The sequence below is a fragment of the Podarcis melisellensis genome (assembly GCF_964234715.1).
Source record: "Podarcis melisellensis genome assembly, chromosome: 16".
Lineage (NCBI taxonomy): Eukaryota > Metazoa > Chordata > Lepidosauria > Squamata > Lacertidae > Podarcis > Podarcis melisellensis.
Genome location: NC_138533.1, coordinates 37,935,009 through 37,960,108, shown reverse-complemented (window position 1 = coordinate 37,960,108; position 25,100 = coordinate 37,935,009). Strand labels below are relative to the sequence as shown.

At 42.3% G+C, this 25,100-nt stretch overlaps 1 protein-coding gene across 1 annotated transcript in view; it reads right to left on the bottom strand.

Annotated features, from left to right (window-relative positions):
• The window catches only part of SBNO1 (strawberry notch homolog 1), a 38,796-nt gene extending 16,538 nt beyond the window's left edge, over positions 1–22,258 (bottom strand). The window contains exons 1-16 of the mRNA XM_081893211.1: positions 22,090–22,258; positions 17,936–18,063; positions 16,485–16,589; positions 15,018–15,327; positions 13,513–13,613; positions 11,847–11,943; positions 10,726–10,886; positions 10,467–10,600; positions 10,273–10,363; positions 8,303–8,464; positions 7,445–7,580; positions 7,254–7,359; positions 5,141–5,294; positions 3,213–3,395; positions 2,963–3,060; positions 843–994 (exon numbers count right to left, since the gene is read on the bottom strand). Coding sequence (XP_081749337.1) covers positions 843–994; positions 2,963–3,060; positions 3,213–3,395; positions 5,141–5,294; positions 7,254–7,359; positions 7,445–7,580; positions 8,303–8,464; positions 10,273–10,363; positions 10,467–10,600; positions 10,726–10,886; positions 11,847–11,943; positions 13,513–13,613; positions 15,018–15,327; positions 16,485–16,589; positions 17,936–18,061 — 2,116 coding nt within the window. The 5' untranslated portion in view covers positions 18,062–18,063; positions 22,090–22,258. The remainder of the gene's footprint in view (positions 1–842; positions 995–2,962; positions 3,061–3,212; positions 3,396–5,140; positions 5,295–7,253; positions 7,360–7,444; positions 7,581–8,302; positions 8,465–10,272; positions 10,364–10,466; positions 10,601–10,725; positions 10,887–11,846; positions 11,944–13,512; positions 13,614–15,017; positions 15,328–16,484; positions 16,590–17,935; positions 18,064–22,089) is intronic.
• Positions 22,259–25,100: the final 2,842 nt, after the last annotated feature.

Genomic DNA, 25,100 nt, shown 5'->3' with positions numbered 1-25,100 from the left:
TAACTGTATGGAGACTTTTCCTGTAACACGTCATGATATTTCACTGCTGTTATCACCTACTGTACCAATTATAATACTTTACACAAAGTTAAGGAGCTGGAGAGAAGGGTCCTTATGGGAGCAAAGCAGTTTAGGACCCTGGGTCACTCTGATGTGGAAACTGGGATGGGAGGCATATATAGCAGCAGGGGTTGCTGAAGGTTCTATGTTTGTTGTGGTGCAGCAGGCCTATTACGTCCCTATATGGTAAGAACGAGAAGTGCAAAGCCCTCTGCAACCAATTTCTGAACACTCAAAATTAAATGAGCACCACTTACAAAAAGGGTGGTTCAAATGAGGTTTGCTTTTCACATCTCTTGATATTTAAATCAGTTCAGGCATTAGAGAAAGTGACAAACACAGTATTTCAGACAAAAAGCTTCATAGCAGAAGACAGGCACTATGGTCTGTTCAAATAAGGAAGAACATGAGTGTGGGTAAAAATCAGTGTACCAGTAGCTTGAATGAGTTCTTCAGTGACCCAGTGCCAAGACTCCCTGCTCTATACAATTGCTGATTAGCCTTCCTTGCACACCTGTGAACACAGTTACTTGCCAATACTGCTAGATTTTCCTATTTCATTTCATTTCATCTATATCCAATATTCAAGGTGGCGTACATGGCTCTTCCCCTCATTTATTCCCCACAACAACCCTGTAAGGTAGGTTAGAATGAGAGACTGGCCCAAGTTCACCCAGTGAGCTTCATGGCCAAGTGGGGATCTGAAACTTGGTCTCCCAGGCCCTAGTCCAACACTCCAACCGCTATCTTATCTATATTAGAATAGCATTACAACTATGTACCTTTGCGTTTCTTCATTTTGTCCTCCTTGCAAGGACTGTCTCTAGGAGAGTTGTTATTACTTTGAGCAGACAAGTCGATTCCCAGCAAGCTAAAAAGCTTCTTCCTGTCAGGAGCTGGGAAATGTTTCTCAATGAGAGACTGAAATACTCCCCTGCAGATTTAAAAAAGAAAAAAACAGTTTTGCTTGGTTGAATGGGCAACCTAAAATTTCTCTTCTCCCAGCATTTTTAAATGCTGCTGTTTATGTAGTATCTTCTTGAAGGTCTGACTTGTTTCAGGCAGATGCTATCAAATCTCAATTCAGTTTGAACTGCCGCACCAAGAGCGGCAATGAATCAGATGGGGACTGCTTAGTCTTGGGTCAATACTGTTCAAAGGAAGACCATCCACAGTACTGCATCATGACAGAAAATTATGAAGGACCATGACTTGACATGTGAGAGTCACTGAAAGCACACTATATTATATGCTGCTTGAACAAAGACCAATCAACTAAGAAACCAAAGACCTTAGAAACCATCTCCCCTCTTACATGAAATTGCAATTTCCACAGCTCCAGAGGCAAACAGATCACAGAAAGTAATAGTACCACTTTATTCTGCCTTGATCAGACCACACTTAGAGCACTGTGTCCAGTTCTGGGCACCACAAGTTAAGGATACTGAAACTGGAATGTATGCAGAGGAGGGGGATCAAGATTATTGACGTCCTGGAAAACAGGCCTTATGAGGAATGTTTGGGGGAGTTGGGTAAGCTTAGCATGGAAAAGAGGAGACTCTGATAGCCATCTTCATATATCTAAGGGCTGTCAAAAGCTGTAGCAAGCTGGTTTCTCCTGCTCAAGAGGGCAGGACCCAAACCATTAGATTCAAGTTACAAGAAAGGAGATTACGACTAAACATCAGAAATAACTTTCTGACTGAGCTGTTCGGCAGCGGAATGGACTCTTTCAGGAGGTGTTGGACTCTCCTTCCTTGGAGGTTTTTAAGCAGAGGTTGGGTGGCCATCTGCCATGGATGCCTTAGTTGAGATTCCTGCATTGCAGTGGGCTGGACTAGATGACCATCAGGGTCCCTCCCAACTCTACAATTCTATGATTCTATAAACAATGATGCAGCAGAAGGCTGCATAAATAAGAGAACATTTTGCAGTCAGAGATGAGATTTTTAGAAATAACTAAATTAAAATCGGCCTACAAGGTGCTGTTATACCCAGCAAAGTCACTGTGCAAGTCGTATGGCTTCTGCTTCTTTTTGTCCCATAACCCACATAAACCTCAGGTCTGCTCCCAGGGTTCCTCCCAATACACCAGAGCAATTAGGGGTGTGCAGGGGGAGGATGCTCTGGTGTGGAAGCAAAGGTTGCTCTACTTATGCAAGGACTTTGCTGGATACAACCCAGTGAATACATAAACTTATGTACAGCACCTATAACAAAAGTAAAGAAACTTGTAGCAGCTATGCGATGATTTTAGAGCTGGCATGAACTTTTCCTCAGGATAAAAGATCAACTACCGTATTTTTCGCTCTATAAGACGCACCAGACCACAAGACGCACCTAGTTTTTGGAGGAGGAAAACAAGAAAAAAAATATTCTGAATCCCAGAAGCCAGAACAGCAAGAGGGATTGCTGTGCAGTGAAAACAGCAATCCCTCTTGCTGTTCTGGCTTCTGGGATAGCTGCACAGCCTGCATTCGCTCCATAAGACGCACACACATTTCCCCTTACTTTTTAGGAGGGAAAAAGTGAGTCTTATAGAGCAAAAAATACGGTAAGTTCTGTAATATTCTTTCCTATTGTTCTCAATCACTGTACGCTCTCATTTGGATTTCAAGAGTTTCCAGAAATTCTGGTTGCTTGGAGTGAAGAAAAAAGGCAGCTGCTGGACAAACATCTCCGACATTTGCAGTTTTAAAACAGCATTGAAAGACTAAGTGCAGTTGATTAGCCTGCCCTCTTCCTCCTCCACTTTGTGAGCCCTCCCTCCCTTCATGTTCATTTATAGTAAGCTTGCTGGCAAAACTTATATTGATTTTTAATGTACAGTTCTCTGCATTTTCCAAAAACCTGAAAAACTAAGTTACTTCTCCCAGATTTGTATGACTGATAGGAGTCTTACTTTGCTGTGGAAACAAAGTCGTTCAGTTCCCCACCACCTTCTTCCAAAGCTTCTAAGGTTCTTGCTTCCCCTGTGGACTGCAACCCAATGACTACACACTGGAGAGAGAAAAGGACACTCAGTTTAAAGCTCTTCCAAATATACAAAGCATATCCAACCCCCCCACACATCCGGTCACTCTGACATTTCCCTGAGAAAATGAAGCCATGTTTTGAAAACATTCTAGAGTCAAGGCCAACCTGAAACTTACTTTGCCGTTCTTTATTTCTTCTCGTGCCAGCTGTACCACCCTTTTCACTTTGGAAGCTATGCAGAGGTATTTGAAGAATCTCTGGTGGGCAGACCAGAACTGGCCCCACATAGACTTCTTCATCCGCTGCTCAGCATCAATGAGGTCGGCTGCTTGCTGAAATCTCTCCCTGGCACTTACCCACTGAAAAAGGAACACCAGAATTTTTTCTATAAGTAAATATGATGAACTTCTACAGTGTAACAGATTAACCTGAGATGATTTGTCCAAGAATGTTTCAGTTTATCACAGTTCTTTTCTAACTTGCTACCTTCGGGGAATCAAGGATGTATCGTTCTAAGGTGCTTAGTCAATTCAGAAAGAGTGCTGTCAATAACCACTGGACCTCGGTGTTGCCTTCTATGAGTTGAATACACCCTAAAATGGGAGACGGAAACTGGTGCCCTCCAGATGTTGGACTACTTTGATCTTCTCTAATAACTGTCCATGCTGGCTGGCGCTGGCGGGAGTTAGAAATCCAACAACATCTGGAGAGCCACAGATTCTCCATTCCCACCCAAGAATATACCCCATGATAAAACACTGCCAAAGACGACTAGCAACAATGAATATTCTGTCTTTCAGGGAAACTCACTCACTGCACTGATCTTCTCACAGAGGAGTCCCAGGGTTCCCTGTCAACTACTGCACTATAGAATGATCGCTGTAACTTTGTTCAAATCAATAATTTTATCATTAGTGCTTTTAATCTGACTCTGAAGACTGCGCTTACATTATGATGTACAAGACACACACACCTGAATATTTAAAAGTCAGGACAAGTGGCAGCCATCTCTTACAGGCTTTACAAATATGCACTGAGAGGTCCAGTAAAAAAAATGCATTTTCAAAGGATGGGAAACACATCAGTGATAAAATAATAAAATAACTTATTTGAAACATTTAAAAACCTGTTCTCCTAACTTCTTTCTAAGCCTTCAACAATAAGAGCATGAAAACCAACTTTTCAAGGAAATATTTTTATTTCCATAGTACAAGCATGTCTCAATCCAGAGAATTTACATGTAGCACTGAAATCAATGGGGTAAGTTAGTCATGACTAATTTGAATTATTTAAAATATTATTTATTATTATAATATCAATCTCACGTGTAGAATAAATAAATTTAATACACACTAGTTAAAGAACCAAGTGGTATTAGTCTTTACAGGCAACATTAAATTAACAGGCTTCAAATACCCAACAAACAGTAATGTCTTCAGTTGATAATGAAAACTTATCAGTAATGTGTCAGGTGGAAGAAGTTCCCCAACTGGAGCATCAGCACTAAGAAGGGTCTTTCTCAGGTTACTGCATCATATGCTTTAACATATGTGGAGGGCCGCCACCACAAACCTTAATACAACCCTTTAGGTAAGAGCAGAACCACTGTACTGCCACTGCCAACCTACACAGCCAATCTAGCAAAATACCTTGGGTGTTGGTATTAAGAGCTGCTGAGAGATCAAAGAGGAGAAACAGGGTGGCACCTCCCCTTCCACTCTCCATCAGAGCAGCCAGGGCCGACTCAGTCCCTAACTCAGGCCTGAACCCCAACTGGAATGAGTCTAGATAATCTGTATCCTTCAAAAGCATCTGGATGGCCATCACCCTCTTGCGCACCTTCCCCAAGAACATGTGCAACTGGGCCACAGCTTTCACAAACTGCTGGGTTCACTCCCCCCCCCCAACCGAGGAGCAGGCACACTACTGCATCTTTAAGAGTGGCAGTTACCTCCCCATCCTGCAAATATTCATTTACCACACCTTGGACCCACCTGGTCAGCCACCCTGCACCAGTCTGGATTAGGGTCTGTGTGTTCAACTACAATTCAAAATGTACAGTGCCTAGTTTAACATGTAAAATGCTGTATTTAAATACACTTACCATTTTTACAGATTTATTATACATTTTAACATAGTGATGTGAAAGCTGAACCTCATCAATTTTGAAGGTTACACCCGAAAAGCTCAGCTGCCTTGCTATATACATTCCTCGTAGCTTCATATCCATAGCAACAATTTCCATGGCACCTACACCTCTGAAAACAAACAAAGAGAAAGGAACCATCAAGGTAACAAATATCTTCAAGCACTATCACAAAATGACATCACCACCAGACTGAGTTGCAAGCACCATATTTTAAAAACACACTATAGACATGAGAAGGGAGAATCTGTCAAGCTTTCTATTATTTACATCAATGGACGGCATGGACTTTGCCTCAAATAAGAAAGTCTCCTGGGAACATACAACTGAGGACCCAGAAGGCATTCTCACCCCCTTCCTGTGCCTGAACAGCTAATGTCAACTGAGTGGAGAAACGTTTGCAGTATGTGAGTTCTCAGCTCAGCAGGATCCCTTCCTGCATTTGCACCCGGCTTGAGTGTGGCACCCTATGGCTTGGATTGTTCTTTTATTGGAGGGGAGAAAGCACGGTCCAGGTGAGCAAATGACCCTGCTCTGTGACTGAAGGACTAGATAATATGGCCTTCTGGAGCCATCTGATTTCAGTTTACAGTAAGAGAGACTTGTACTGCACTCACCAGCCCCGTGCTGTGTAACACTCCTCCAGCAGATTCAGCAAGCACCTTCAACTTCTGACTGAGGTACAGTGGTGCCTCGCAAGACGAAATGAAACCGTTCTGTGAGGCTCTTCGTTTAGCGTTTTCTTCATCTTGCGAAGCAAGCCCATTGACAGCTTAGTGGATTAGCGCTATTAGCGGTTTAGCGGCTTTTAGCGATCAGCTGTTAAGCGGCTTATCAGTGGATCAGCTGGTAAGCGGCTTAGCGGCTTAGGAAAAGGGGGAGGGAAACCGCAGGAACTCGCAATACATTTTCGTCTTGCGAAGCAAGCCCATAAGGAAATTCGTTTTGCGAAGTGCCTCCAAAACGGAAAACCCTTTCGTCTAGCGGGTTTTCCGTCTTGCGAGGCGTTCGTCTTGCGTGGCACCACTGTACCTCTTGAAGACCTATTCATGCCAACAGGCCTTTGCAGCTATTTAAAACTTTCTTGACTAGTCACTTTAATAATTGTTTTGGACCATTTATATTGGTGTTTTATGTCTGATTTTTATACCACAGCGATATTTTAGTATGGTGGCATATAGATACTTTTATAAAAAATAAAACTTCCAAGTGACGCAATGCAGTATCTGCTTTTGAAGGTAGAAATGGGTCCTTTACTTGCCATCATTGACAGAGACCTCTACAGACAAGATCCTCCCACAACTGCTTTTGCATCTCTAGGAAGTTTGGCACTGAACTGAACAGTCTTCACATTTAGGTATTCTACTTACAAGCATGCATTTTGAATAAGGCAATTCACTATATTTCACTAGAAAGCAGTTCAGATTTTCCTACAGCAAGTCTCTACAGTGGTACCTCGCAAGACGAATGCCTCGCAAGACGAAAAACGCGCAAGACGAAAGGGTTTTTCGTTTATTGAGTTGCTTCGCAAGACGATTTTCCCTATGGGCTTGCTTCGCAAGACGAAAACGTCTTGCGAGTTTGCTTCCTTTTTCTTAAAGCCGTTAATACCCAGGGAATCTGCGCTCCGCAAGACGAAAGAATCGCAATAAGAAACAACTCGCGGAACAAAATTAATTTTGTCTTGCGAGGCACCACTGTATTTTGTTTCATGAAGTTCCCCAGATTTAGTATAGTATCAGTTTCATTTCTGAGTCACATGAAATACTCCCTCCTCTGTCTAGGAATTAAATGTTTGTTCTTACATCCTCTGGCAAATAATGTTGCCTTCAAATTCAAGCCCTGAGTTGTCCCTCTAAAACAGGGAAATCTTCAAGAGCCATGTGCAACTTGATAACAAATAACACCTCATATGAAACTGTCTTATAGAGTCAGACCATTCCCACAAGCCATCTTACTGAGGAAAACCATTTTCATGCTGGATCTTCTTCATATAAATCTTGAGCTCTACCACATAGTTATAGCCTGCCTATTAAACAACAAGACTTGACATATGGAATCAACAACTTACCTTCTTTCAACAGCCTGAATAAAGTCACTGAACTCCCTAAATGGAGTTCCTTCACCCCATATCCCAAGGCGGTTCATATATGCCATATTGCGTGGCTCAGATGCACCTGAAAACAAATATCTAGATTAAATTTCATACCTTTCCACCAACTTAACACAACAACACCACCACATTTAAAACAGAGTACATACCTGTGGCACTAGCATAGACAACTCTGGCTTTTGGAAGTTTATTCTGCAGCTCCAGAACCGCCAAACCTGTCTTAGTCGGTTTTGATGACCCAACAGGACAAAGATTTTTAGCCTTGTGACATTCATCAAATACTATCTGAACATATTGTTAAGGAATAGACATTAATAATAAAAATAATCTTACTCCCAAGGAAGTTTTGACTTACAGTGAAACAGAAAGATTTGTCATAATGTTACCCAATTATAAATAAATAATGCAGCACAATCCTAAACACTTCTCCTTGCAAGTGAGCCTCACTATGTTCAGTTGGACTTTCTCCCAGATAAATTGGATAGGGTTGCAACAGCAGCCGATTAATCATACAAGTATTAGTCAATCAAATGTGCATATTGGTTGTTTTGGTATGACATATATATGCATGTGTTTCAGTGGACACCTTGTAAGATCATTCCTTCTATTTGGAAGAGTATGAGGAACACCTCAAAACAATGTTTAACATATACAGTTTTTAGAAGTAGTGTACTTTTATTAACAATAGTTTTTGCAAGTAAGAAAAGGTGCTCCATTTGGACAATCAACTAAGAGCTAAAAAGTCAATCAAATACTGCAGCTTAAAGATCAGTTTAGTTTTTTATTAATTAACTAGACATCCATGTCTTTACATTTAATTATAAATACAAATGTTTGACTGCTTGGGAACACTTCTACACTTGACAGATGTCTTTCCCAAGTGACGAAGATTCCAATAATTTAAAACCAGCAAGACGCACATGCTTAAGAAAGTGAGTGCAGGCACAGGTTTAAAGAGCTATGGGAAGAGTCTGTTATTGTACCAAGTTAGAACACTGAAAAGATACAACTCCATCAAAGTCATCTCCGCACCAGTGAAGAAGTTGTTTGAGCCTGGTTTTATATTTGCCCCCAGACTGACTTTCTCCAATAAGAGAGGAATAGGTGGCAAATATGACACCTTTCTTCACACTCCCGTTGTGTTTTGAAGAAATTTTTCCATATTTGAACTAAAATAAAAATACTGTATTAGTATAAAAGACACCCTGCAACTGGCACAACTATTAGTTCCTTACAACTATTAGTTCCTTAAACTTCGTTTACAAACTTGTACATCCAACATTCAATTTCCATCAATATAATTATTGTAAAGTTGAAACAGGATGCACGTACCCAATATAAGCAGCAATGTTAAGTGCAACACAGTGATCTTAATACCTATACTTTCTCCTACAAAGCTCATACACATTTCCTCTATTTGTTAAAGTTCAAATGACAAATGTTCCTAATCTTGGCAAGTTTGTGCCTGTGCCACTTTTTGTTCTGCTGAAATAGTTCTAATACCAAGAGACATGGAGAAATGTTTTTTGCCTGAAATCTATGGTCACAAGTTACAATACTGTACAACCCTGGAAAATGCATTTCCTTAAAGGAAAGGACAGCAAAAAGGTGGGCCAACTCCCAGCATTCAGTACACTATAGTAAGGGAAGAAGCCCAAATATTCAACCCTGCAAAGAGCATTAGACTTCTTTATTCAGTGTGAAAAGTGGCACTGGTATGGCACATTCAATACAACTTTGCTCTTTATTAGAAATAGGGATACTGCAGGATTTTGTTTAGTACACATTTTTTAATGAACTGACTTGATTTGTATTTCCCAGTCCAATACACAGATTGTAGCAGTTATCCTTCAGTTTTTGCACTTGTTCACATTTTGTGACAAAGTTCTTGGCCCAAACATGTTCCAAAATGCTTATTTTATTATAAGAAAAGGCATAAGAAAAGAGTACAGTCATATCTCTTGTTGCGTTAGGTTCAGGTTACGTTCTTTCAGGATACGTCCTGCCACAACCCGGAAGTAACGGAACGGGTTACTTCCGGGTTTCACCACTCACACAGACGCTCAAAATGACGTCACACACATGCGCAGAAGCGGCGAATCGCGGCCCATGCACACACGGGTTGCATTCTGCTCATGTTACGAACGGGGCTCCGGAACGGATCCCATTCACAACCAGAGGTACCACTGTACAGTAGTGTGGTTAAGAAAATTCACGATGCAGAACAGTGGATTTATGAGTGAACACATGCAAAACAGAAGTGGACTGGAAATAGATCTGTCCATTCCCAATCAGAAACCTGCACAACTGCAGTTCTTTCCAAGAACTTGTTAAAATGTTATGCAGAGCTTCCACCCAGATCAATAAGACTCTTTCCCATTGTACATCTAGTTGCCAATAACTCATTTGTTACTATAATCTTGCAAGTTTAATAGCAGGTTTGTGAAATCTATGAATGTCTAAGAGATAATTAAGACATGCAGACTCATGTAAATGATGATTCATAAAACTAATCATATTAATTAATTAATAAGTCTAGCAAGATATGCAATGCTCTAAAGCAAAGGACTAAAGAAACATTTTCCACTAAACAAAACATTTTCCACTAAATTTGTTGAGAACTACAAATTTCAGTGGAAGAGTTCAGAAGGAAATTTCTACCCAAATAAACTCAAGAAAGCGCAAGCAATTGTCATGTGTTTAAATAACTGGACAACCCCACCCTACCCCAATCCTGAAGTCTTCATCAAGTCTGTAGCAGTGCTCTAACACCATGCCAACATCTTGATTTTATAATACTGCACTGGAATAGCGGCATTCTAAGCAACTGTGTGCTAGTATTGCAACTTAGGAAGGCAACAAAACCATAAACAGCAGGTTTTAACATGTCTAAGATATACAGCATTCACATAACATGCATCTCACACAAGCATACCTAATACTTTGCTTCAACTGTACATAGTAAAAAAATCCACACCTTGTTTAATGAATGAACCAAAATGTTTTTTGCTCCAATATCTCTCAGATCTCTTTCTGCATCATATTTCAAATCATTTGAAACACTAAACCTAGGAGAGAGCAAACACAACTGTGAAGATACAGGCAAAAAAAAAATGTTAAGGATTTTGCTTACATAGCATCCCCCCCCCCATTTAAGTAATCTCTACTTACCATACTGCCCTTTTTCTACCCAAGAGGTAGTTCTCATATATTATTCCAGCTATGGTCCTTCCTTTTCCTACACCTGCACCATCACCTATCAAGAATCCAGCTCTGTCTCCATTGGGTAGGAATGTTTCATGTTGCTGCAGAATGTTAAAAAAAGGAAGATAAAAGATTCAGCATAGGAGAAGTTACATGCCAACCCCACACCTCCTGTAGCTGAACGGGAAATTGGTTCGTTTTGAGTAAACATGAAACCATGACATACCTGTGCTGCGTATGTAACAGCTTCAAGCTGCAATGCTGACAGCCAGCCACTATCAATACTCTCTTCAGGAATTGAAGACTTATACCAAACTTCTGGAGGGGTAACACTGGAGAGAGAGCTGGTTTCTACCACTGGATCAGGATGACGCAGACCAATTTTTACTGTTTGTAGAATATAATACAAATATTATAGGCAACATCCTATCAGAGGTTACTTCAGCAAGATAAAAATTTTAGTGATTCTAATTCAAACATTTGCTCTTTATAAAACTAAAGCTAAGAACTGCTCTAAATACAAGGCTCTTAATCTACAAAGCCAGCAGGAATTCTGAGGGTTTATTAAGTAAAGGGCAGAAACTAGAGTTCTATCTCAGTGTGACTCATGATTTATATACAGCCTTGTTTGCAAGATTTACATGTGATTGTACAGGCCTAGTCCCATCTCCTGAAGAAATGCAAGAGACTAAAGATGCTCCACAAAAAAATTAGATGCATGCAAAGCAACCACACTGCCTCAGACCACATGCTGAAGCTAATGAGGTTTGAGTTGGGAGAATGCCTGGATGCATGTCACCTTCAGCTCCATGATGGAAGATGCAGGACATAAATGTACTCAACACATGAAACAAACATCTGCTGATTGCTTACTCAAGCAAGAGGCAAAAATGCCCTGAAGAAATAATCCATTGAAGTGATATCCTAAAAGGAGCCTTGGATAAACACAAAGGCAATTCTGCCTATGCAAGGAATTCCCTCTCCTAAATTCCTGCATTTCCCCTTGGGCAGCACGTACTTCCATTTGTGTAACTATCCAGTATGTTTTATTACATCCTTCTAGCCCCCGCAACACTAGAACGAAAAACATCTAGAGATCCGCGGAGAGTGAAGAAGACAGATGTTCACAGTGACATCTTTTATGGATGGTTCCCCCCCCCCTTATGATTTTATTGTCTAAATTATGCCAATGAAGGCTGAATGAATCTAGTCTTCAAATGAAAAGAGGTAGGAGATATACACATACACACTACAATTATCTACTTACAAGAAAGATATTGGTATACCTATATATAGTAGTTTAATATTTTTTAACAGTTGAATAACCTATTCAGTTGAATAACATACATTTTATGGGCATGTACTCTGCATACGTCTCTGCATGACCCATTTCTTCCTCATCTTCTTCTTCAGGCTCTTCTTCCTCTTTTGCTACTGGAACTTTCTGCAGCAAAGATGAATATTTGTTAAATTGTGATACAGAAACAGCAACGCTAAAGACTAATCAGCAAGATGGAGCCAAAAGACTATGCTACACCAAGAGAGAAGAATGCTTATCTTTTAAAAGTGCTATGCCAGACTTCCAGTGTGCTGCAGGCTATGGTGGACGATGGGGTTTGCTCATCCTGAGCAACCTGATTGCTGCGAGGAGGCGGGAAGGAAGCACTGGCAATGCACCTTCTCTAAAAAACCCAAAAGGAAAATTCAGGTTCTGAAGGCTCCAGTGGTGTCAGGAACGCCCTCTAGTAGCCCCCCAAAGCTCTGGAGGGAGCCATGGGAGCTCTGACATTGAGCACAGACACACGGCGTGATCAAGACCTCACAATAAAATGCTTCATTAAAGCATTTTGCTGTTAAAGCAGTGACTTCTCTAAAAAGCAGCGACTTCTCTAAAAAGTAAAAGGAATCCGGGCCCATTTGGACATGGTCATTTAAAAAAACAAGATTTAATAAGAATACCGTCCCATAAGGCGCACCTAGTTTTTTGGGGGGGAAATAAAGGGGGGAAATTATTTCCCCCCCAGGCTTCCCCCGACCCCAGCCCCAAGAACACGCAACTCTCCGCAAGCTGCGGGAGCCCAGTGCAGGGCTCCCACGGCTTGTGGAGATCTGTGCGAAGCCTGCATTCGCCCCATAGGACGCACAAACATTTCCCCTTCATTTTTGGAGGGGGAAAAGTGCGTCCTATGGGGCGAAAAATACGATATATCAATTGGATCCACACCCGGGAGGGAAAGAGGAGGGACCCCCTGCAAGCAGCTATTGATCTGCATGGAATAAAATCTGCAGGGACTAAGAGAAGAATAAATAAAATACCCGCTAATGATTTTTCTTTTTAAGCATTCCAGTGGATGAATCGAATTAACATTGTAATTTGGGCTAATACTGGATGCATAAATTTAAGGCTTTAAAGTTCTTTTCCGGCAAGCTTGCCAAACATTGGAAAGGTAAGAGAAGAAAGTGCGACATGAACTTTGTGGATTATCAATCTTAATACTGTAAAGAAACATCTTTAATTCATTTGTTTCTTTTTATGAACTAAATGAGAGACAGACACTGTATGTATGCATTTAAAATTTAAATATTAAATTGGGATTGGCTTGGAAATATTTTTAGAGCATGCCATAAATGGATGGTTAAATATATTTATTATTGTTATTGTTGTTTCCATCATCATCATCATCAGGGTCCAACAGAAACCAGAAACAATTTGGAGGTGGGGTATTTATTTTTTTAAAATAAACCTAAATCTTTACAGCTGTAGGCACCTGTGAATATAGCTGGGTAGGAAATTCCCAAGTCACAGTACCACAAGAGAAAGGCTTTCTCTAATCTCTGGATAAGCAGAGCAAGACCTCAGTAGATCTTAAGGAGTAGACTTATTTGTTACAGGAGCAGGCACTCCTTCAGTAGCTTCTATATTTGGCTTCTGGGTGCAGGGAACTAAAATTTTCAGGAGCAGTGTTCCGTTAGAGAGCAATGTATACCTCGCTGCTGAGGAAGTTGCACCTACCATTGTAGGAGAAAAGCTTCTCATTTTCATGTCATTTATCCATATTCTTGCTACCTCTTTAGTAGATGCCTCCTTTTTTACAGTACCATTGCTTAGATCAGCTACAAAGAGAAAATTCCCAAGTTAATATATAACGAATTAAATTTTCTAGAATACAATCAAATCTTCTCTATAGTTGAATGCTGAGTCAGAGCATGTAAATTTCTGCCAATCTTAAACAAACAAACATTTCTCAACAGGTTCTGCCACAGCAACACTAAACAGGTTGCTGGCTGTTAGACCAGGGCTACTAGTGCAGGTGCCACCGTTAAATCAAACTTACATCTGGATCACCTTGAAGGGTGGGTTAAAGAGAGGAAGCCCAATTCCCAGTTTTAGCAGCGAAACCAAAGTTTATCTTACCTGATTTGGTGGCATTTACCACCATTGTAGAAACTACAATTATTTCTGGAAGAAAGTCAACATTTTGGGGTCTAAATAATTTTTAGATTATTTAGATGAACACATAATTTAGCAGTCTCTCTCTCTCTTCATCCAAATCAATAATATGGCAATAGTACTCATCACTTGATATGATTGTGGGATGTGTATATTATGTTCAAAGACTTGCAGAAATTATTTAATTTCCATGTGTCATATCCATGGCCCCTGGACAAAGTGTACTTAAAAGAAAACAATTTCACCACATCTTTATGAATGAGAATGTAAGGCTAAAATGCAACTCTATTTTCACAGGAGATTTTCACAACAGGTAACAATGTAAATGCTTTTTAATCAAGAAAACATTCATGTGCTTCTATGCCACCTAAGAAGAGTCTATTCATTCACAGAAATACCCCCCCCCCCGAGGAGTCTTGTATCTTTCTGCAATGGTTTGCTTTCCATCACAGTCTGCATTTAGAGAAAATGAAACAGAGCAAGTATGTTCTAAACAAGAGTCCCACTTGTAAAGGTACTCAAATGTAAACTTCATGACACAGGTTAGCTTTTAATGCACACCATGCCCAGCAATTCACCTACATCGGCCTTCACTAACTTGGTGCCCTCCAGACATTTTGGACTACAAGTTCTATCAGCAGTGCTGCCTGTTAAGTTCATCAGGTTGGCAGAGGTTGGCCAACTGTATTACATGCTACAAAGTTTACTATTTATTTAGAAGAGTCACATTAACATAGTTGGCCTGTCCAGTTTATGCTTGCACACCATTTTGTTGTATGATGCTGTAGCAAAAAAATCAGTCTGAATACCAAATATCTAACATAGCCTTCTCCAGTGTGGTACCCTCTGAATTAGGCTTCCTCAACCTCGGCCTTCCAGATGTTTTGAGACTACAATAAGAGAAGATGGTAGCTGTAGTTCAGAACTTGTGGAAAGCATCAAGCTGAGGAAAGGTGATTTAGTATAAAGACAAATGGCTAAGGAGTCTGCAATGAGCACGCTAGATTATTCTGTTCAAGTCCCCCCAAAACTAATACTCCATCCAGTCAGCTTCTTAAGCCACTTACTTGCAGCTGTCGCAACTGGCTGAGCAATGTTGGGAGGTGGCTTCAGCTTCATCAGCTCATTAAGACTATTGTTTTTTAGCAGATCTTTTAGCTGGATCTGGTCCTTGGGAGTTGTGGAAGTCAGGGCATTCCGAACTGCTGGCGCTGCAACTGACGGCCTGGTAGTGGTGCTGGTCTGTATAATTTTTGCTACAGTGATCGTCTGCCTGGTAGTGGTGACTGGGGTTGTTTTTGTCATTACTATGGTAGTTCCCAGAGTAGGAAGCTGGTTTATTTGATTCAACACAAAGGTTGTAGTTGATGGTGGTTGCTACAGAAAGAACAGAAAGATCATTACCGTTTGCTGGAAAACCAAACTTAAAACTGTTATTTAGTCTTGGCCTGCAAGTGAAAGCAAAAACATAAAACTGAATAGTTCCGGTTTCAATTTCAGACTCCACAGCAGTGTCTCATTTGCTTGCTTGAGCTGAGCAAGACAGAAGTGTTTGTATAAAATCTTATCTTTTTTAGAAATTTGATTATAATAAAAAGTAGTGCTTCCAATAATTAATATAATGAAAGCAATGAATGGAGGAAATGGGTTGATATATACTCTGCAGGCAGCAGTTGGCCAACAATGCAGCAAGAATGAAAAAAAAATTAATGGCATGCGGAAACTGTGAGCAACTATGAGGGAATTAAGATGGGGTACTTAAAAAGCTTTGTTTTTTGTTTTTAAAAACACATGCTAAGTTAACTCTGGGGCATCAGAAAAGTTCTCAACACAACTTACCCTATGCAAGTTTCCTAACTTAGGTAAGTAATTTTTAAAAGACATTTTCCTGGATTCCCGCCTCCAAATTACTATTTAGTTTTTTTGTTGAGCTGTCATTTTAATAGTGGGTGGCATCCAATGTTTTTGTTCTGAGTGGATGGGGCTTTCATTCACGGATCAAGAATAGTGCATTATACAATGTTGATAGTATGGGCAGTTTGGGACCTGTTTAGTACAACAGGTCTTAAGAAGAACCATATACAATACTAAGGGTTCCAAATATACTCAAGTAAAATGCCTCCCCAAGATAGATTTGGCCCTAACCATACAATATATACATGAATCAGCATGATATGCAAGACAATGAACACTGAACTCTACACTGTAGTTTAACACCTTTCCCATAGAAAAAAACTGTTTCTTCATAGCTCAAGCCATTCTGTGATACAAGGTATCTGCAGGAAATTTGTGCTTACTCATTTTTCTTTCTTCGTGTAATCAATTCCATCAGAGGCAAATTTGCAACTCAAATACTTACCGTATTTTTCCGTGTATAAGACTAGGTTTTCCCCCTAAAAATAATGTCAAAAGTTTTGGGGCATCTTATACACGGATACATCTCCCCCCCCCCATTTTCTTAAATCGGAGTCCCCCAAAACAGGGGGCACCTTATAGGCTGAAAAATACGGTAATTAAGGCTTTACGTCTCTTACCCTGATGTTCAGTACAGCTGGAGAAGATGCAGTCTGTGGTTCTGTTTTAACAGCAAGTGATGCTTCAGTCTCCATGCCCAGTTCTAAGGCACTAACTGGGGCTGACTAAAGAAAGACAGAGAGAATAAAATCACATTGTGGAACATATCTTGGACACAACATTCAATTAAGCATCTCACTTGCTTTGCCTTTTTATTTATCTATTTAATCCAGTCTACAGTCAAGAGGAAGCCAAAGGCAGTTGGTCTCTCAACCAGCAATGAAATTGCTCTGCAACCTGAGTGAATGGGTTAGTACCAAATGACAGTTGGAGAGCTTTTATTCTTAGATATATCCCAAAGAAGATACTGTATGCGCAGACATGCAATATGTGCTCACAACACGTATGCAGATATTCCACACAAGATACTCCTGCATATACTTCTGAAAAATGAAAAACACTGACAACTGTGACCTCATGCAATGTCTAGATGACAACACTTATTTTTATATAGTGATTGTACGAGTCCTCTTCAGACATTTGCGACGGAGTTTCTATATGGAGTGACAGTGGTGCCCTGCACGCTCACCCTGCATTGTCCATGCAAGCGCAGTGCTGTAGCTCAGTGTTTCTCAACCTTTTTTAAACCATGGCGCACTTCTGATCTTGTTTCCTTCCTATGGCCCTTGTGTCCTACCGGACAGCTTGGTGCAAACAGTAGTGGAGTGCGGAAGTGGGAAGGAGAAGGGGCAGCAATGCTGCCATAGAGTACGTGTGGCGATTCATCCACTGGGAATCATGGTCACTTCTCTGTTCACGCTACTTGTTTTCTATTTTCTTCTGTTTGTGTCATGGCCCCCCATTTACCCGTGGCCTCCTTGAAATAACCTGGGGGGCCCCAGGGGGCCATATGGCCACCAGTTGAGCGTACACCATTAGCCTACACACACCTCCTCCTCAGTATCAAGAGGAGGGCAGCACAGGGCACAGTAGCAAGAGTGGGAAAGACAAGACTGACCTGGTGATGGATCTGATATTATTAAATGCTTAAAATTTTGCAAGACGTAAGCAGCACCACAGGCAGAAATACAAAATGTTACAATGTCACAGGAGAAACTTTCCCAAACTTTCTACCACTAGGAGCAGCACATAACCCGAAAAGTTTATTTCCTAGATTTTATCACCCTATCTCTAGCCACAACACTAAAGCACATTGACTTGGAACTGAGCAAATTTAATGTACAAGAGGCTAGGACACAATGTTTGCACCCAAACTGAAGTTAGGCACACTTATTCAAGAGCCATGTTGCTTCATATCCAAGCTATCACCTTGTTTTAGTGTAGAATAGGTAACTATTAAAATATCATTCTTTTCCCTTTTCAATCACCCAGTATCAGCATTGTACTTGAAAAGAAAAGGCAGCTCAAACGTTATTACAGTAACCAATTTAAGTGTTTTTGGTTTATCAACCTGCTGAACAGCTGGAGCTGGGGTTGCAAGACCCATATCTGTAGACTCAATATCAAACAGGTCATTTGGGCTGATTCCACTCTCACTCAAAGCAGCAAGCAACAGATCTTGTCCTGGTTCCACCATCTCTGAAACAAAGCAAATTTACAATTAGGTGGTTTAAGTGGCAAGAACTCAAGAAGACAATCCTCCTGCACACTTTCCACAAGCACAGCTACAGCACCTATGAAGTTACAAATACTTATAAAATTATAAAATTATTCATAAAGCATTTAAGTCTTCACGGAATTAGGTGAAGAACTGTTGTTCCTGTTAGGTAAAGACTATTAGGTTATGTCACGCTTCTATTGTTCCAAAGAACCACCATAATGTCACTGGGATTTGCTTCTAATAAACATGTTTAAAATCAGGGCATTGGAAGATTTGGTCAGAGCAGTGGAACTTAAATTACAAATAACTATGTTTACAGCAATTATGCTGTTAGAATATAGAGGGATTCTGACAACAGTTCATAGTTAAGAGGACTGCACGCCTTGTTTCGCCAAGCCAGGGATGGGCAACTGTTTTGACAAGTGCATCTAAAGTCTGAGGTATTAGGTCAGAGGTAGGGAACCCTTAGCCCTCCATTTGTTGCTTAACTACAACTCTTATCAGCCCTAGCAAGAATGGCCAATGGCCAGGGATCTTGTCTTCTGCGCATGATAGTAGGCAGGAGTGCAGGCATGACTATGCCACACATAAGCTAGTGGGTTCTTCTACTCTCTTCCAGGAGTGCCTGTGTCACATAAGAAAGGGGTATCACATGTTGGCCACAGCCACCTGGATAAGTTGGCCAAATTATAAAGTATCACCCCTAATGCTTTTATTTTTTCTGCTTTGGGTCCTTAATATGGACATTATCACTTGCTTCTACTTTTCTGTAAAGTCTGCTCAGCATGTATGGTTGTTATACTCTGACCATATTCAATACTGTTAACTTTAAAAGCAGAACCACAATTTCTCTTTCTTTTACTACAACTGTTTGCATTAGACCAGGGGTCTGCAACCTGCGGCTCCGGAGCCACATGTGGCTCTTTTACACCTTTGCTGCGGCTCCGGGGCAGATACTAGCGAGGGGAGGAGGCGCATTGTGCGCCCCGACAACTCCCCACTGTGGCGGGTGCTGTACTGGCTGTGACGTCGCATGGGGGTGGTGCGTGCGTTAGTCACGCACCGTCCCGACGTCACCTTCCCAGTTTTGCGGCTCCCAGTTGTTTTTTCTTCAGAAACGGGTCCAAGTGGCTCTTTTTGTCTTAAAGGTTGCAGACCCCTGCATTAGACTAACCCTTCCCATAACAAGGAAGGTGATACCATTAGTTTCCAGTAATGAAGAGCAGAGAGTGAACTACCAAAAAGCAATACTAAAACACATTTACTATTAAGGTTATTCTCCCTTGAGTTTTGAATGAACTGAATTGGTCTCTGAAGTTGTGTGCAGCTTCATCAAGAGCTCTACTAAGTTTTGACAATTTCTCTCTCTCTATATATATATATATGAAGCCTTCCACCTGAATCATTTTCAAGGTGGATTATAGTGGTTCTAATAAAGTACAACACTTTGCCCTCCAACTGATGGATGGGGCCTTTGAAAACAGTTTGGAAGCTTCAGTTACTGCAGCCTCACAGGTTTAAGATGAACAGAAGAGAACACCAATTCTGTTCACATTAAATTGGTTGCCTGTATGCTTCTGAGCCCAATATTACTGGGAAAGGCATTCCAGAAATGAACATACCTGGACCCTTAGATCATTATGTGAGGCCCTTCTCCAGGTCCCTCCTCTGAGGGAGGCTTGGAAGGTGGTGGTGGCAAAGGGAGGCAGCCTTTTCAATAGTGGTTCCACATCTGTGGAATGCTCTCTTTAGGAGGCCTGCTTGGCACCTTCACTGAAATCTTTTCAGCCCCAGTCTAAGAGACCATTTACCCAGGCCTTTGATAAATTCAGTTGAGTTTGGTTTACAACCAAAGCTTCCTGTAGCTGTTACTGGGGGTGGGGTTTTTATATGTTGCATGAAACATTTCCCCCTTGCCTACAGTACAATGTATTGTGTATATGTTTTGAAATGTAAGTCACTTGCAGACATTTTAGGTAACAAATGATTAATACATTTAATAAATAATAATATGAAACTAGGTCATGGATAAAATATATTCATTATTAAAAGAGAATCTCAAGAAAGCCTGTGAAAATTACTACGGTCATTTATCAGGATTTTAAGTTGAATACAACAGCTTTCAAAAAGTACCATTTATTTCAAGCAGAAAGTTGTCTGTCTTTGGAGCAAGAAAATATACTCATGTTCACAAAACAGATCCAGGTAGGTTGTTTTCCCCTATCAAACTCTGAGAATTATGTTCACAAAGTTAAACCAGCAGGGTTAATGGTCAGGGATGGTATGGGTTGCAATTCAGCAACTTCTGGAAGGCCACAGGTTCCCTGGCGCTGGGTTAAACAGACTTTGGATCTATTTCACAAATTAATGTTTTCCAAACAATGTTGATTCCACAGGAATGCCACAAAAAAGTTCCTATATGGATCACCAGATCTTAGCCTTCCACAGAAACCACATGTGCAGGACATAAACCTCCAAGTTAGGTTAGCTCCACCTGTGTACAGTAATTGTTATACACATGGTATTGATTGATCAACTAGAATACCCCTCTTAGTAGCAGACTTTTACATTTCACTGAAAGATGAAAGTCTGCTTGCTGAGATAAGGAAAGAGAACTAGAAACATCCAGGAATGAAAACAATTTCTGCTTAGTCAGGCAGGCAGAACAAACTACAGCTGTCCCCAAGTTTTAAATCCAGCCAATTCTCTTTAGAACTTACACACCTCAACAGGGTAGCTCAAGGCATCCTTTGACAAAGGGCTATAAGCTGAAGATTGTAACTTCTTTCACAAACAAAAGAAACAAAAATCCCAGCTCACTGAAAAAGGCTCCATCTGCAAGCATGCTATTGCCACTGGCAAACTGCAGTGGAGTTTGTTCTGACCTCTCATCAGTTGAAAGAGCCTGTGAAAGAGTATGTTTATATACATTATAGAGCAAGCCAGAACAGCCAGCTGCTATTTCAAAACCATGCTTCTTTACTATCTCTAATCTTGATGTATCCACTGCTATTAACATTTAGATTTAAGCAATGTGTGTGGAAGAACCTTGGTTTAGAAATGATTAGATTTTTTTAATGGACCATATACAATTACAGTGCTATACATATAGGGGATTACCTGTTACACACTCAGTCCTCACCATCTTTCTTCTCTGCCCAGCCTGTGTGGAAGCAGGGGGTGCTAGATGATTAGTTCAATTAAGGTGGAAACAAGACCCTGCCCTAACGAAGACACTAGGCCAGTGGTAGCCCATGTGCTGTCCTCCATATTTCACTAGACTACAATACGCATCAGTACAAGCTGGCATAGCCAATGATGAAGCATGATAGGAACTGCAGTCCAACAGTAACTGGAGGGCACCAAGCTAAGCCGCAAAGGGAGCTGCAAGGCTTTTCCAACAGTAAAACAGCTTGGTTTCCTGGCATAAACCGCAAAGAAAGTAGAAAAACCCATTCCTAACGGGGAAGGAGGGAGAAGACCCCTTGCACCATAGAGAAATTGAAAGGAAAACCCGTAAGATATTTTTTTTGGGGGGGGGGCTGAGTGTGCTAAAGAAACGACACACCAGCTCAGTTACTTTCTTCACAGGGGTGGCTTTAAAGCAAATTCCTCCTCCCTTATGTCTGTTACATGGGGCCAGTTGTGCATCTTCTCAACCTGAAGGGCTGGGGGAAGAAAGAGCCCGCTCCCCGCAATGCAACGGAGAACTTCAGGGCTCTGCGCTGTGTTGTTGTTATTAAGCCCGTCTGGGGTGCGCTGAGGGGAGGGAAGGGGCGGCAGAAAACGTTCCCCTGTGCAGGACTGAGGGAGGGGACGCGAGAGCAACACCTGAGAGAAGGTGCGGGGGGGGAAGGAGCGCGGGGGGGGCGCTTCTTCCTTCAATACAGCAAAGCTACGAGAGACAGAGAGAGAGAGAAGGCGGGGCGGCAGCGGAGGGACCCCCCCCCACCGACGGATGAAAACCAAAACACCCCAGAAGGGTCGGGGCAGGAGGGACTCACTCTGGCCGGGATTCCTTCCGCCGAGCTGCTCTCCCTCCTCGACGCCTCAGCCGCTTTCTAACTCGCCGCCGCCATCTTTGCGCGCCCGCCTGCCCTCCCCTCGCGCAGAGAGGGCAGGGGGAGGGAGGGGGCGGCGCGGCGGCGCGCGACGAGGGGAAGGCTCGCGGCGGCGGGTGACGCTGCGCCACGTGACCTCAGCAGGACGGCTCGGCTGCTGGAGTTGCTGCTGCTGCTGCTGTTGCCGCCGCGGCCGCCGCCTTCTTCTGCCCGGAGACGCGCGACGCCACTGCGCAACCACGTGACCATCGCCCGGACTCCTCCGCCCCGCCCGTCTCCCTTGCCCCTCGCGCCCAGGGAAAGGCCAGTGCGCACGCGTGCTCCTGGCTCTCCTCGGCGTCGTCACCACAAGCTCCTCCGCCGCCTTCCCTCGCATCACGTGGCGGGCTGCCCGGACGATCCTTCGCCGCGTCCCTTGGTCACGTGGCCCGACGTTTCCTCACGCTCTTCCCTCACTTCAGAGGAATGCGAAGGGGAGGGGGAGGCGCGGCGGGGGGAGGCTTCTAAAATGCGAAGCCCCTCCGTGAATCCCGATGCAGGCTCGTAGTTCGCTGGAGTAATCCGCAAGCTGCTGCCTCAGGCTCGAGGGCCGGCCTAGGCCCGGTTTTTTTCCCCGTTGGGAGGGGCAAAAAGGAGGCGGTCGAGGAGACGACCGTTGGGAGTCACGTGGTGCTGCTTCCCAAGATGGCGGCGCCGTGCGTGCTCACGCAAGAGTAAGAGGTCACACGTCCGGCCCCATCGCGAGAGTTTGTTACTGGTGTGGTCTGACGGGAGAGAGCCATGAGGAGGAGGTCCGGGGGCGCGGAGAAGGCACTGCGCAGGCGCGTCTCTCTTTCGCATGGGAAGTATCCGCAGCAACGCGTGTTGCGTTTGGCCCCATTCCCTAAATGTAGCTGCACGTCCTTGTCTTCTGGAGCCAGCGTAGCAGAAAAACTGAAGCCCAGTTGCTTTGCCTCTCCACCTCTCAAAAGTCGATTCCATTTCAGAGAAAATGCACACGCTATTTCGTATTACCACTACTGTATTTAGTATAGAAATACATAACAAAAAACTGACTCCACCCACGCACAAAACCATTTAAAAGGCTGTCCGTAGATGGGTCAAAGGCCGTTGGTAGAGGAATGTTTTTGTCTGGCACCTATTTACAGAGCATCTTACTGTTACCACATATACTGTGACTTACACTATGAACGCAGGTGTTGCACTGTGCAAAACTCCCCAATAAAGCTGTGTAGGTCATAGGGAAAGCTGTGTAAAAAATTTCCTAGTGTTTTTATTTAGAATCTTTTGTCTGATTCTGTTGGAGTCTCATCATCGCACAAGGGGCAGAAACAGAGCAGATGCCATCAAATGGGACTTGGGTCACATCCGTAGCACAATGGCTTCTTCCAAAGAATCCTGGGAGGTGTAGTTTCCTCAGAGTTTCAATTTCCACCACCCTTAACAAACTACAGTTCCCAGGATCCTTGGGGGAAAGCCATGTACTTTAAATGCAATGACTGTTATGGAAAAAAGGTTAAGACTGGATCTGGAAGTCATTTTCCATTTCTGAAATAAATCTTCCTGTTGCCAGTTCTCAGTGTTTTCATTTTCTGTGGTGTAGAGCATTCTTCAATATTTTAGGCATCTTTTTATTCACTCACAGTTTGATAGGAATTTTATGGTCTTAGATATATGATAATGTTCATAAGTGTACCAACCAAGCACATACATAGATCAGCACAGGAAGGCCAACCTGGAACCATTTTGATTCCTAAACTGAGCAAATGTTTTTTCTGCAAGGTCAAACTTGAAAAGGCTCCCCATTGTCTTTTCCTTCACAAATCCTGTCTTAAGGGTATGTCTGTGTTTGAATAGGGTGTGAGCCTGTGACCTGGCCCAGGAACTAAGTATTTATCACTACAAAAGAACGGCCAGGCTCCCCAGGCAATCCAATTAAGTAACCTGCCAGATAGGAGAAAACCAGATAGGAGAAAACCAATATTCAAAATTCTGTTTTAGACCGCCTTATCTGTGATGTAGGTGTGATGTATCTGAGGGGTGTCTTAGGTTACACCCCTTCTGTGATGTATGTATGATGTTTCTGGGGGTGGTCCTGATCTACAGGATGGGAATTTCAAAAGTATAAGGCCTTGCATACCATTTTTCTGGGTCCCTCCTCTCTCCTGCGGGTGAGGGGAGCACCCTGTTGCAATAAAGATCAAGCTTAATAGCTACTTTGCTTCTCAATATTCTCTGATTGGTCTCTGTTATTCTCTCCTACCAATAGGGAACCTATGTAAGGAGTCTATATGGGCTCTTGGATACCCCATAAGGGAAAAGGGCAATTTTTGTTTACAACACAGGGGAGACTCTGTCTTTATGATTCTCCTGAGACAGACGGATACCAACAACAACATACATACATATACTTACATACACACACATATACATAGCTGTCAACTTTCAGATTTGAAAATAAGGGATCAGCAGCCTCACCTGTCCTGGGGACAGTCTACGAGATATCTAACAATCCGGAATAGCAGTGGGAAACGGCGCTGAAATAAGGGAATTTCCCGCAAAAAAAGGGGATGTTGACAGCTATGCATATACATATGTTGGGAGAAGCAATATATATATAAATGTATTGCTTCTCTCAGCCTTGGATTCAAGTAGAACTCAAACATGACTCTCACCACTATTTTTCTTGAAAATTTGGTGCTGGAACTCACCATTAAGACCTCCCTCAGCCTCTTAGAATGGCAATGGTCCCTACCTGAGAGGTGCTGGAACTGAATTCATGCGAGTTCCAGCTGCAAGAAAAAGCCCTGGCTCTCACACTCTGGCTTCTGCCTGCTCCTACCCAGCTCTTTCTCACACAGGACTCTGGTTTTGTCTTTCTTACAGGAGCCAGGTGAGGGAGCACCCCCACCCATTTGTCCTTTGACAGAAAGCCACTAACATAACTTAGATGA